Raw genomic sequence first — 14,561 nt, forward strand, 5'->3', positions numbered from 1 at the left:
ACAGCACTTGCTACACGGGTGTGAGGAGCTGAGTTAGAATCCCCAGAACCCATGGAAAGCCAGGCGTGGCGATGGGATGCTGTATTCCCGATGTTCTTACGGTGAAGTGGGAGGAAGGAGACTAAAGACCCTCCAACAGCTTGTGTGTGAGAAAGTCTGGTGTAGGCATCAGGGAACAGCCAAGAGATGCCTCGGACAAGGGAGACGGCAAGAACTGACCCCTGAGACTGACCTCTGACCTCCATCTGAGAGCTGTGGCACGTGCATGCTCACACCCACACATATGTGAGTGCATACATACACACATCATACTCACACACACAGATGCACACGAAGCTAAAAATAAGATACATACACACAAATCAAAGTTCTGAAATAGGTTAATGGCAAACAAAAATACACAGTGTCAGTCTGCTTCCATGAGTTTAAAGTCTTTTAATAATATGAACACTTGCCCCAAATTTCTTTATTATACTTATACAAAAAGATTTACATAGTTTTCAGAAGGTGGCATTCTGGGGGCTGACATGATGCATTGAGGAATTGTCAGAAACCTGTGACCCTGTGGGAAGGAGGAGGGCACTCGTCTCCTGACAGTCGGGGTTCCAGGACTCCAGCACGTGCTCCTCCTGGAGGATGATTAGCATGGTATTTTTGTTGTGATGATTTTACATTTTTCAATCAGGGACAGTCACCAAGTTCTCATCTTGCCGTGTGAACTTGCAACACAGGTTAATTTTCTAAACTGCGGCTCAGTGAGGTGAGGTCAATGGGAATATTTCCAGGCATCTGAGACATTTCTAAAATATCTGGGTTTTAGACGCGGGCAGATTTACTTGGCGAACTCTCAGAGTATGGTGTGGGGCTGAAGATAAGGGATGCCCAGTATAAAAGGCTCTGGGGGCAGTTTGCTCTGGAACTCGGAACACAGCAGCAACTGTGGCTGGCGAGGAGCAAGAGATGACGGAGGAGAGGGATTTGTTATAAAAGATAAAAACCAGTTGGGAGAGGACTCCTGGATTCTTGCACTCGTTAGCTGCTTTCAAAGTAGACCATGTTATCTTGGGAGTTCTCAAATGCTGCCCCTCCCATCCTCCCTACCACGTGCCGTAAGGGACCAGGCATTGCGGGTGTCTAAATTCCTATGGACAGGGACGGTCCGAAAGAACAAAAACCTGATGCTTCCACCAGAGGAATCTTATTGCGCAACCATCCCAGACTGTCTCAACTCCTAACTACCTGAACAGCCCTAGGCTAGGTCCCCCATCCTTCTTTCCCTTCCTACATGTGTCCCCGAGACCCCAGCAAGGGGCCTGCACATGTCTCTCTGACCCTGACAAGTACTGGTACTCACTACACAGAAACACTACCCTTGGGCTCTGCTCTATTTTGGTATTTCTAGTTTGGAACCACTGGTCAGTGCTCCTTTCTAAAATCTAACCCCGGATGCAATCCGAGGCAGAGGGTGTTCACTCTGGGGCTGATGTCTCCTCAGATACATCCTTGCCAGTGGCAGGCTCTGCTCTCTCCTGGTGACACCCGGGAGGCTGTGGCTTGTCCGACTACAAGACTGCCGAGTGGGTCTCTGAGAGACCGCTCTCCTCGAGCTTCAGTCCCAAGTTGTCGATCCCGATGCTAGTGACAGGGGGCACACTGCTTTCTGCTGGCTCTGCCGTGCGTGTCGGGGTGGAACAGTACAAGACGAAGCCCACCATGATGACTGTGAAGGACAGGATGTAGAGCCCTGAGAACTGGGAGAAGACAGACGGTTATATTCCCTCACACAGCACGGTACTGTGGCCTGTTGCCCACTGTTCTATGAGATCCACCTCCACAGTCTCTTTCTGGATGTTGTCAAAGGAGATGCCAACACTCCCACACCTCCCCCGTATGCTGGTGAATACTGGGCTGGGACAACAGCACCTGGCTCGACAGCTGGATCCTTGGATCTTTTCTGTTTGTTTGTGACAGGTCTCGTGTAGCCCAGGCAGATCTCAAACTCACAGGGTGGCCAGGGCTGACCATGAATGTCTGATCCTCCCATATGGTTTATACAGTGCTGGGAATTTGATCTAAAGCTTTATACAGGCTAGGTCAATACACTACCAACTGAGCAACATCCCTGACCAGATCCCTGGGCTTTGGGAGGAGCCTCTTTGCCTTTCTCCATGGTGATCCATGGATTGGATCCCATCTGAAAAGCACCCTCAATATGGAATAATTCTTGACCAGCATACACACCACAAGAAAATCCAGCTTATGGTACTGTTAGCCAGTACAGGACCATGTCCTTAGGCTACACCAGTCCAGTGAACTCCATCTGAGCAAATTCAGACATCCAGAACTAAAGAGAATCAAGTCTTTCTTCCTTCCTTCCTTCCTTCCTTCCTTCCTTCCTTCCTTCCTTCCTTCCTTTTTGGTTTTCCAAGTTAGGGTTTCTATGTAGTTTTGAAACCTGTCCTGGAACTAGCTCTTGTAGACCAAGCTGGCCTCGAACTCACAGAGATCCACCTGCCTCTGCCTCTGTGCTGGGATTAAAGGCGTGCACCACCACCACCCAGCAGGACATTATTTCTTAGGTAAGTCTGAAGTTCAGTGGAGTGACCAGGGCAAGGACAGCTCAGGGAATGGTTCCCCTGAGTAGCATCTGCTTCCTGTCTCCACAAAGACCAAAACAGAAGGAACCCATGCTGATGGGCACCATAGGATGGAGAGAATTTTGGGTCCCTAACCTGTTCTCTCTTTTCCCTTCATTTTTATATCTAGTATTTAGCATGCTGCCCAACACATCAGTGGTGTTTACTGTTTGCGGGGAGGGATGACTCAGAGACCATTAGAGGAAGTTAAAGTTATTTAATGTACCCTCAACTTTTTCTCCCTTTGAGATTGAATCTCATTGTTACTCAAGTTGGTCTGAACTTCTTGGACTCAGGGAATCCTCCTGCCTCAGTCTCCCAAGTAGCTGAGACTGCACACTTAGGCCACGGTGCTATTGCACCTAGCTTAGTAAACTTTTAAAATCTGAGTTATGAAAGTTATTCCTGCTTTCTAGGAAGTGTGCCTGTGACCAGTGGGAAAACCTATATAGCTTGCTCAGAGTACGTCCTGCTTGCTTCAGCGATTTTTCCAGTGTCCTGAGAGGCTGTCACTTCTTTGAAACAGACTGAGTGAAGGAGGTTGGTCTCCTGAAGTCTTTCCCCACTTTTAATTTGATCCTTTCCATAGGGATCTGCATGGGAAGTTTCTAGAGACAATTCTATTCAACAGGCACTCCATCAGGACCAAGACTAGAGATGCCAAATGTGTAAGAGCTGAAACAGGTTAAGTTTTAAGGAGACTTTAAGCCTCTTTTAAATATTTGCTTGGAGAAAAATATGAGTCAAAGTTATTTTCGGGATTATAATTTTTTTAAACGAGTGGCTTACAAGAAACTACACTTAGGGGACAGGGAGGATGGCTCAGGGGTGAGAGGGCTCGCTGTTTAAACATGGGGCTTAAATTTAGATTCCCAGTAAATGCAAAAAAAAAAAAAAAAAAAACAAGGAGTGAGCAAGCAGTGGTNAAAAAAAAAAAACTAGGTGTGACCAGGCAGTGGTGGCTCACATCTTTAATCCCGGCAGTCGGGACGCAGAGGCAGGCAGATCTCTGTGAGTTCGCAGCCAGCCTGGTCTACAGAGAGTTCCAGGACAACCCAAACTACTACACAAAGAAACCCTGTCTCAAAAAAAACAAAAAAATTAAAAAATAAAAATCTAGGTGTGACCCATAAGTCTGTCATCCCTGCACTGTGGGAATGGTGAAGATCCCAGGGGCCCCTTGTTCTGTAAGAGACCTTGTCTCAAGAAAATAAGGCACATAGCATGTGTCCTCCTCTGGCCTCTGCATACACATATGTGCATGCACACACGCGCGCGCACACACTGCACCTAGAGCTCTGAAGATCATGGTAGAGCTGCCCTTTGCTCTCCGAGTCTTCAAACGGCCTCTGACCAAAACCAATAAAGCCTGATATCAACGTGAGCTGCTAGACAAGAAGGGACAGGGCGGTCACCCAGCGGCACTCTCCACGTTTGCTGTCATATATGCCTGACAACAGGACACATAAAAACACATCTTTGTTTTAATGTGAGGAGCAATTAACAAGAAAGCATTTAAGATCTTAGGCTGAAATATTCAAGGTTTATGAAACAAAGTATTTGTTATGATTCAAGATATAATGGGTTGGGACAAGTGTACCTTGAACTGGAAGGTTTTATTGTTCTACCTTTATCTCCTCCTGAACAGAAAATAAAAAGCTAAATTACTAATGATAATACGGTTGGTTAAAAAAAAAATAGAAAAAGTGGGGCCAGGATAAAGGTTTAGCAGATAAAGGTACCTGCAACCCCAGGTCCTAGAAAGCTGAGTTCAACTGCTGAGACCTACATGGAGAGAACTGACTCCCATAAGCTGTTTCCTGACATCTTCAGGTATGCACGTCACAAGAGTGTGTACATACAATAAATAAATGAAATGTAATAATGGTGTTTTTGTAATAATGTTTTTTGTTTGTTTGTTTTGTTTCTTTTTGCTTTGTTTCGATTTTTGAGACAGGGTTTCTCTGTAGCTTTGGAGCCTGTCCTGGTACTTGCTCTGTAGACCAGGCTGTCCTCGAACTCACAGAGATCCACCTGCCTCTGCCTCCCGAGTGCCAGGATTAAAGGCATGTGCCACCACCGCCCAGCTGTAATAATGTTTTTTAAATATAGAGAAAAAATGAACAGGTGAAGAAGGTCACAGACAGCCACTCCCCTAGGCTGGAGTCCCCTTACAGAGCATCCTTATCCCGAGAGGGCCATGTGCAGCCTCAGCTCCAGAGAGCAACGCCCTCCCTTAGGAGAAAGGTGGCTGCCTTTAACAATTCCCATAGACATAGACATACATACATGCATACAAAAACAATTCATGAAAGAAGAGGCCATGGATTTGAGGGAGAGTGGGAAGAGGTATATGGGAGGGCCTGAGGGGAGGAAAGGGAAGAAGGAAATATTACAATTATAATCTCAAAAAATATAATCCAAAACTGGACCTATTGTAAAAGCTGCTTCTCTGGCCAGACAGTGGTGGTGCATGTCTTTAAGAGTGAATTCCAGGTCAGGCTCCAAAGCTACAGAGAAACCGTGACTCGAAAAACAAACAAACAAAAAAAAAAAAACCACTTCTCTGATTCACTTATTCACTTTAACAATTTTGTGTGATGCTATCAATAATCTATAAACACTTCACCAGTGTTAACTGAGAAATTCCTTCACCAGCAAGTATTCAGAGACAACAGCTTGGCTTCCGTCCCAGGTCACAATGCAGGGTTAAAGGTTTATACTTGATGTTTCTGAGAACCCAGTGAGCTTTACGTATCAATAATTCAGACAAGCATTTTGAGCTCCTTGCTGCTAGCTCCTGGGGACAGAATAAATCAGCTCCAAGGATTCCTGTTTGGATATCTGGAAGGAAACCAGGTGGGGTAACACAGGTCTGTAATTCTATCACACAGAATGCGGAAACAAGGGGGATCCTGAGTTCAAGGTCACCTTCTTCTACACAGTGAGCTTGAAGCTAGCCTAGGCTCTGTGAAACCTTATCTCAGAAAACAAAGAAAAACATCACCACCAAAGATGGAACCATTCCAAGCACACATGCATGGCCATATGCCCCAAAGATGGAACCATTCCAAACACACATGCAAGGCTTTATGCCCCTCTCTCCTGCCCTTCCACCAGCTACTCCAGACCTTTTGTTTGTGAAAAGAGTGAACAGAAACTCTGAGCGTGCAGCCTAAATTGGATTGTTTTTCAAGGTCAACAGCAGCCCCTGGGACATGCATTAGCATTTCTTACAGCTGGGGTTCTCAACCACATGTCAAAGATGGACCCTGCTGTATTACTTCACCACTTTGATAAGCCTCAGAAGGGCAATTCTTCTTCCGACCAAGTCCTAAGATGCGCACAGTAACCAAATGAGTGAAGTCTATCCAATGAGATTATTGTTAAGAGAAAAAGAAAGTTCTCCTTTGAAATCCAGAATCTTCAAGAAACTTGTTTTAGAGCTGGGGATGCATCTCAGTTGAGAGAGTGCTTGCTCAGTACACATGAAGCCCTAGGTCTCATCCCCAGCATGTGTGATGGAACAAAAGTTGAAGGTCGTCCATCCTCAGCTACATAGTGAACCTCGGGCCAACCTAAGATACCTGAGACTCTATCTCAAACAAATAAGCAAACTTGTTTTAAGTCCAAAATGTTTTCTTATCTGAACACACTCTATTTTCTTACCTTATACCCAAACAGAAAAAGGCCAAAGAAAAGGCTGTAGAGGTCAGCTGTCAGGATGCCCAGGTTGACCGACGTGGCGCTGGTCACCTTAATCACCAGCGGCATGAAGCTGTACAGGCAAAACATGCAGAGGGCAAACGCCACAAACAGCAGGGCTGGGAAGAAATGGAATAACTCAGGTTAGGAAGAACGGCAGAAGGCAATGTGCTTAGAGTCTGAACACGACCCAAAACTCTCTGAGCCTTTGCCAAGCTCTCCACAATGCTTCCCGTTAACAGCCAGCATTCTAAAAAGGCTGCAAAGCTTTCCTTAAAAATAATAGTCGTAAAACAACAAGCTGTGAGGATCCAACAGGGAGTCAGACGATCAAGGCCACCAAATCTTCCTTCTGGTGTGACAAGAGTCAATAGCCTATATCACCCTGCAGCACCCACCCTCCCAAGACAAAAAGTTGGCTGTGACATAAAAGCTCAACACAAGTCAGGTCAGTATCACATGTCAAAAAAAAAAAAAAGAAATCCCTCACTGGCCTTGTTTGCTTTTACTTGGTCGGTTGGTTGGTTGGATGTGCTATGTATGACTGAATTCACAATATAGTATTTTTAGGACATCAAAGATAGACATTAGATCCACTACATTTTATTCAACCCATTGAATTACATGTTCCAAGACAGAACAATATTATTCTCCACTTTAGGACAGTGCTGGCCTTGCAGATGACTGCAGGAGCCGTATGTCTTGTAAGAAACTTTAACCACATCCTATACTCAACACACACGCATACACGTACATCCACTCACACACAGTCACACACACAGAGACTTACACACACACACACACATGCACTTTTGGGACATCTAAGATATTTAATTTCCCTGCGTTGTCTAAGTGTGGCATACAATCTTCAGCAACGTTTGTGGACTATTTAACTACTTCCTTACATCAGTACGGCTATCTTGTTCTCCTAACCCTTCCTGCTTTGTTCCCACAAATGTCCAAAGATATCAGAGGAGTGGAGCAGCAGGAGGTAGCCCATGATTACATCTATCCATCGCTTCAGGTTTACGCTCCACACATTGCGTGAAGCCCATGACCAACTTGACAAGTTCAAGGACCTAGGGTGTAGACGTATTCAGAATTCCTAGGAAAGAAAAGCTGTTTCTTACACTGATTAAGCACGAATTCTAGAGGCTTAGCTACCAACTCTCGGAGCAAGTCACCATCACTGGTGTCCGTCCCCAAAGTTACGAAAATATGATTAAAATGAAGTGTTCATGTCTTGGTGTGCATTTTTGTCAGCTAAAGGACAGAATACTGATTGGATTTTAAAAGTCATCATACATACCGATTTTCCAGTCCCAGGGAATCCTGGCAATGTCCTTATATTCCACAATCAACCTAAGATCAAAACAAGAGGCTATGTAAAGATCCATATGTTAATTCTTATTTTATAGGAAGTTTGGCTGTTGTAATTCAGCTAAGGTAAAGAGTTATGTTGTTTTACTTTTTCCTCGGAATATAAAATTATCTAGACAGGCATGTGGCTCATACTTGTAATCCCAGAACTCAGGAGGCTGGGGCAGAAGGATTGCCGTGAAGCTGGGTAACATAGTGGCTAGCCTGAGCTACACTGTAAGATCTTGTCTCGATAACCAAACAAATGTAGTAATAAAAATACATAATAGAATCCTCTGTTAGACTTTTCTCAAGTGACTGATTTCAAATGTGCTCTTGGGTTAAACAAATATTAGTAGTTAGAGAAAGTAATCATCTATCAAATATTTTCTCATTAAAAATCATTTTTAGAAAAAAATCATTTTTAGATTCACTATATGTGTATGAGTGTTTTGACTACATGTATGTGTTTGCTAGTGCCAGAAGAGGGAGTCAGTCCCCTGGGACTGGAGTTGTGAGCCATGACGTGGGTGCTGGGAACTGATCCTCTGGGGGCCTCTGGCAAAACAGCAAGAGCTCTTAACTGCTGAGCCATTTCTCTAGGCCCTATTTTCTAATTTTAAAAAAATCCAAGTTTGCACGTTAAGTAATGGGTTCCGTTTTTCTATTTTACTTTTACTATATTTTATTTCGTGTGTGTGTGTGTGCGCGTGCGCACACACACGCCACGGGGTGCAGTGGCGGTGCGAGGACAACTTGCAGGAGATTTTTCTCTCTACCGTGTGTGTCCCAGGGATTGAACTCAGGTCATCAGACTTGGCAGCAAGCATCCTTATCTACCAAGGCATTTTGCTGGCTCTTTATTTTGACATATTTCACATATATTATTATACTTTGCTGTAATTCATACCCCCAACTGTCCCGCCTCTACCCCCATACTCGTTCATTTTGTTTTAAGGAAAAACTTCAGATTCTCACAGCTGTATGCCACTGATAACTGTTCCAAACAGGCCCACCATTCCTAAAAACTCCTGTCTGCTCAGCTTCTTCACAATGTATTCTTCACAGGCGTTAGACACCGCGTACAAGGAAGCCCCAAGCAGGACCAAGATGTCACCAATCAGAACATCATTCCCTACAGGGCAGTGAGACACAAAAAAAAAAATGTGTTGTCAACAGGCAAGCCAGGAGTTACCAAACTCTGTTCATTTAAATAAAACTTTATTTAATCCTACTTTCTGTAAGTTTAAAGGCTCTTGTCCTTACTGTCTGGCAGAAAACTGCTATGATTTTCACATTCTGACTAGCTGGGAAACCAACAGACTGGAGGATGGTGCAGTGTACCATCATGAAAGAAAGACATTCAAAAACATGACAAATTCATGGACTGCATTGAAAGGATTTTTTTTAAACTCTAGGAAAGAATGGGTTGGTAAGGGGAGTGACTTTATCTTGATTTAAGGAGACACACACACTGAAGTTGCCTCGGAGACCGGACAACTTCAGACCTGGTTTAGCGTCGATGTTTTCTATTGAAATATACCAAAGCATTCAGAACAGCAGAGTCATTTAAAAAAGTTTGCAGCCAAGTCTCTTTTTTATAAAAAACGAAGCACCGCTGAGTGTGGCGGTGCAGGTGTGTTGTCTCACAGCGATTGGGGGGGTTGAAGAAGAATCTGTGTCCAAGGAAAGGAGGAAGGATGAGAAAGAGGGCATGGGAGGAAGGAAAGGATGGAAAAGAAGGAAGGGGAAGGGAAGGAAAAGATAAAGAGAGAAGAAACAAAGAAAAAAGGAAGAAAAACAAACAGAAAGAATGACATAAAAAGGAGAGGAAAAGAGCTGGCTCAAGAATACCGGGTTTTGGAGTAACTAATCCAAAATGTCTGAAGCAAAAGATGATTTCTACAATATATTTAAAATGACATTTTCTTAATGCTCAAATGGGAAAATGCAATTAAATGGGAAAAAATAATCACCAAACAGAATATTCTGCAGCAAGTGAGCAGCGCGCTCCAGGAAGAGCAGCGTGCTCTGAGGAAGCATGTCAGCAAACCCCACTGATGAGAAGCCAGCCCGGCACGTGGGAGCATGCTTGCCCACAGCATGGACCCTTGCTCGCCTTCAGAAGAGTTCCCCCACCACCCACTTTCTGTCAGTGTAACTCTGACAGACTGAAAACATGAACGGATGCACTCCGTGAACACAGTCTCACCTGAATTATCTTCTCTCCCTGCTAATATATCTGCGCCAACCATGGTCCCTACACCCAGCAGACAGACAAACACGGCCACGAAGTGGATCACTTTGTATCTTGCACGGAGAATAAACCAGGAGAGAGCCATCAACACAGGAATCCCAAAGCAATCCAAGAGCTGCAGGGAAGGAAAGCAAGCAGCTTCAAACACCACGGCAGCTTGAAACAAAGAGGCCTAATTGAGTAGTTTCGGGAGGACATACTGATGGAACACGGATTATGGCCGGCCCTACATACAAGTGCTTTACCTGAGCTAACTCGTGATCCTCAGAGTAACTCTCAGATTGGAATTGGAAACCCATGTTAGATACACACACAAAACTCCAAAGGCTAAAGAGAGATTACTTGTCCCAAATCATACAGTTAAAAGTCAGGCTGGGGATGTAGCTCAGTTGGGAGGGTGCTTTTGATCTCTAGTATCACCTACAACTTTGGAGGTAGAGGCAGGGGGATTAGGAGTTCAAGGTTATTGTTGGCTAGGTAGTGAATTCTAGACCCGCCTGGGATACATGATACCTGTCTCAAAACAAAGAGAGACTCAAGGGCTGTCTATTTATTTTGTCCAGGAGCCTCTACATTCCCGTCTGTGTTGATTCCTAAATTCAGGAGACAGGGTCTCCTTCCAGTACCTCCATTTACACAGTCAACAGGCATTTACTAAGCGTGTTCAGTGTCCTAGACTCTCTGAGGGTTTGTGTATTCAGCTCAGTGATAGAGCACTTGCCTGGCAGGCACGGGCGCTGTGTGTGTGTGTGTGTGTGTGTGTGTGTGTGTGTGTGTGTGTGAGAGAGAGAGAGAGAGAGAGAGAGAGAGAGAGAGAGAGAGAATGTGTGTGTCTATGTCTGTGTCTGTGTGTCTACATCATAAAAGGAGCTGGGAATACGGCGTTGAACAAGACAGATGTTAAGTCCCATCCTGAGGAGCGCACAATAAACTGGACGGACATAAAATTAGAAGTCACAAAGTCCAATATTTAATTGAAACTGAGCAAAGTGCTACCAAGTACAAGTACAGGCTACTATGAGGGAACAAACAGACACCATCTCCCTGACAGAGTTCAGTTCTCCCGTGTGAGATGAACGCTGGCTCCCAGCATAGATCCCTATTCATCTTTAGCACATGTTCCTCCATCATCTGGGTCCATAAGATACTCGCTATGGCCCTCATACTGCCCATTTGATCAAATGGGGGCTAAGGGTATTTAACTATAGCAAATCCAAAATCAACGGTAAGATAAGAAAGAAATAGAGACTTTACTTAGTTCTTAATTTGACATTAAAAGATAATGAATTCAGACAAGTGTTTGTAAATTATCTTACAATAAACAACTTTAAGAAAAAGAAAAAAAGATAATGAATTCAAAGATAAAATATACTGAAAAAAATTTTAATTTGAGGGGTGGGTAGGTTAAAAAAAAAAAAGAGGGTATTGAGTCTCCTGGAGCTGAGTTGCAGGTGATTGTGAGACACCTAATGTGCACACTGGAAACAATGCCAGTTAGTTGCAGGGGCAGCAAGCGCTCCTAGCCACGGAGCCATCTCTCCAACTCCTGAAGGATAATTTTTGATGTCTTAAAGTATATTCAGGAATAAAGCGTAAATGTATGCCATACACTAATTATAGTCCTGAAACTGCTACTTCATTGCTCACTCTGCGGGGTTTGAAGTTTGTCCCTGGTTCTCTTCACACTTGTCAAGTCATGGATAAGTCAGTCAGCGCCTTAAACCTCAAGCAGTCTGTGGGTTCCTGACTAAAGCAGTTTATTGCCTGTTTTCACAGCCATTGGAGGCACTGGACGCCGGCACACCTCCATGATGGGCCCTGGCCATGCTTTTGTGGGCCTGACTGAACAAACCACCAAGCAATGTCCTGGAAGACACCAGTGGAATCCAGCCAGGATGGCTTAACATGATCTAAGCTGTATTTCTTATAGAAAGAGAGAGAGAGAGAGAGAGAGAGAGAGAGAGAGAGAGAGAGAGAGAGAGAGAGAGAAAGCCCACTCTAAAAACTATCACGGGAGACTTCCTACCCACAAAGTGTATCTTCATATCACACCTAAATTTAATCTATTTCTAAGAATCCTTGGTGGGACATGGCTATAAGGGGGTTGCTTATGTCATGGGAAGAACCACAGAGGCTTCAGCCTCAACCCTGTCACTGAGTGATCTCCAGCCAGCCAGACCCTGAGCCAAAACACAAAATCCTGGGAACAGATCCTATGATCTCAGGTCCCACCCATTCTGAAATGCCACCGCGTCTTGTCTGACACCTGTCACCTTGGGCCGTGTATCTACAGACCCTTGCCTAGCATGCACACAGCCCTGGCTTCAATCCCTAGCTAGTGCTGCAGAAAAGGAATACGACAGTGTATACCTGTAATCACAGCACTTGGGAGGTGGAGGCAAGAAGACCAGAAGTTCTGGATCATCCTTAGCTACAACAGAGACCAACCTGCAATACACAAGACCCTGTCTTAAAAAGATTTTTTTTGGAAGCTATAGAAACAGTAACTCCCCCCTGTAATCCTAGCACTCGGTGCCAAGTGGCTGACACAGGACTGTGCACTCGGTACATGGTGAGTACCAGGCTATCCAGGGCTACACGGAGAAACAAAAGAGATGCAGAATCATTGAACTCTGAAGTCTAACTCTGGCAGTGGTATATCACACTTTCACCTTCATTTATAGGACAATTGGCTATCAAGGCAGGACAGTGCTATGTCCCATCCCTTGCTAACACTAAGGCAGCTAGCTGGACTCGGTCATCTCAACCCTACAAGGTTGAGAAGTACTGCTACGAAGGACCATTTCCTTTCGACCCAGCAAGGCTAAACCCAACAATGGGCTGGCGAGATGGCCCAGTGGGTGGGGGTGTTTGCTGAGCAAGCTTGGAGACCCAAGTTCAATCCCCAGAACCCATGGAAAGGTGGATGGAAAGGACTGACTACACAGAGTGGTCACCTGACCTCCATATACTAATAATAACATATAATTTTTTTTAACTAAATCTATGGAGAAATAGGGACAAGCACTTCACCATTGTTGCCGCCTCTCCCTGGTGTGACCAGTAGAGGCTCCTTCAGCAGCTCCTACGTCCTGATTGGCTTCCAAACCTCCAGCTTTGCAGTATGGAACCACACTTACTTCCGTGTTTGAGCCAAACACACAACAGAACTGTCAGCATCACAACAAGTGCCAGCTAAATATTTACCCTCATTTTTGCTCGGCACTGTTCTAATCTGCTATAGTGTGAGCAGCCTGGGAAGTGATTAACGTGTGTACACTGTCAGCAGTTTCAGGAGACGTGGCTCAGCAGCGCATATGCTGTGCTGGAAAACACCTATCATCCACCTGTGTTCCGGGCTTCCTCAAATGCACAGGCTTCCAATAAAACCAGATGAACATATAGGAGCACACGTTCTCCTCTAGGAAGCGGAAAACCCGAGACGTCCAAACTCCCTCTCACCTGGACGCTGGTCAGAGTCGTGTACTGGTATGCTCTGACAATCAGATAATTGGCTTCCACGTCGGCAAGCCCCAGGAGAATGTATTTCCACCATTTTCTTCTCAGAATCTCTAAAAGGTTGTCATTGCCTGGTTGAAAGAAAGCTGGGTGAGGACACGGTACACACGCCACGACACATTTCAGTCTGCAGAGCAGAAAATCCAAGCAAGGGGCTGTGGTGTTTTTCAAGTGTGGCTTGTCCTAACCACCCAGAGCCAGACATTGGAACCGTCACCCTCAGGTTTGTCTCGTATGAAGCTGGAAACGATGCAGCTATGCGAGGAGAACAGTGGGAAGAGAGCTGGAGACAAACAGAAACGTGCATATGATATCCAGGACTGGGGCGTAGCTCAGCTGGTAGAGCGCTTGCCTAGCGTGTATACATCCCCAGCACCACATGAACCCAGCATGGTACACATATGTAATCAGGAGGTGGAAAAGAGAGGACCAGCAGGTCTAGGTCATTCTTAGCTACACAGGGAATTTAAGGCCAGCATGGGAGACATAAGACCCTGCCTCAGACAATAATAACAAATAACATCTATTTATGAGCATGCCTGAGGCCATTCTGACAAGCCACAGAGTGTTCTGGAAAAGTGTCATGTTTTGACAAACTAATTGGTTACTGAACACCCTAGCATGGGTTTCTTTGAAGGAAACACAGCAAGGTCATTCTTTGGAAAGAGATGTACCTTTCAAGTGCAGCAGAAGCTGGTGATAAGCTTAGGGAACGTTTTTAGGGGCACCATTGACAAATGCTTTCTACCACCCCCACACAGCACAATTCTACCGCTTTAAATGAACTAGAATTTACTCGTCTCTGGATAAACAGGAGGCAAAGAGTTCACACATATGTTGGGGAGGCTTTGTGGTAAGATCATCTATAAAGAAATATTGGGTGTGGTGGTAAAAGCCTTTAATCCCAGCACTTGGTAGGTAGAGGAGGGTGAGTTCAAAGCCAACTTGGTCTATGTGAGGGAGCTCCAAATCAGCCAGGGATGTATAGTTGAGGCCCTATCTCAAAAAAAAACAGCAACAGAAAGAGAGAAGAGGGAGGGAGGGAGGGAGGGAGGGAGGGAGGGGAGGGAGGGGGGAGAGGGGGG

General features: G+C 45.0%; 1 protein-coding gene across 1 annotated transcript in view; it reads right to left on the bottom strand.

Moving 5' to 3' along the window:
* Positions 1–420: 420 nt before the first annotated feature.
* Positions 421–14,561, bottom strand: part of Slc35f2 (solute carrier family 35 member F2) — a 46,134-nt gene continuing 31,993 nt past the window's right edge. Inside the window, exons 3-8 of the mRNA XM_050119439.1 lie at positions 13,420–13,547; positions 9,913–10,072; positions 8,679–8,835; positions 7,651–7,703; positions 6,306–6,460; positions 421–1,751 (exon numbers count right to left, since the gene is read on the bottom strand). Coding sequence (XP_049975396.1) covers positions 1,563–1,751; positions 6,306–6,460; positions 7,651–7,703; positions 8,679–8,835; positions 9,913–10,072; positions 13,420–13,547 — 842 coding nt within the window. The 3' untranslated portion in view covers positions 421–1,562. The remainder of the gene's footprint in view (positions 1,752–6,305; positions 6,461–7,650; positions 7,704–8,678; positions 8,836–9,912; positions 10,073–13,419; positions 13,548–14,561) is intronic.

This window comes from Alexandromys fortis, unplaced genomic scaffold (genome assembly GCF_014885135.2).
Source record: "Alexandromys fortis isolate MF-2015 unplaced genomic scaffold, M_Fortis_MF-2015_v1.1 scaffold_167, whole genome shotgun sequence".
NCBI classification, from domain to species: domain Eukaryota; kingdom Metazoa; phylum Chordata; class Mammalia; order Rodentia; family Cricetidae; genus Alexandromys; species Alexandromys fortis.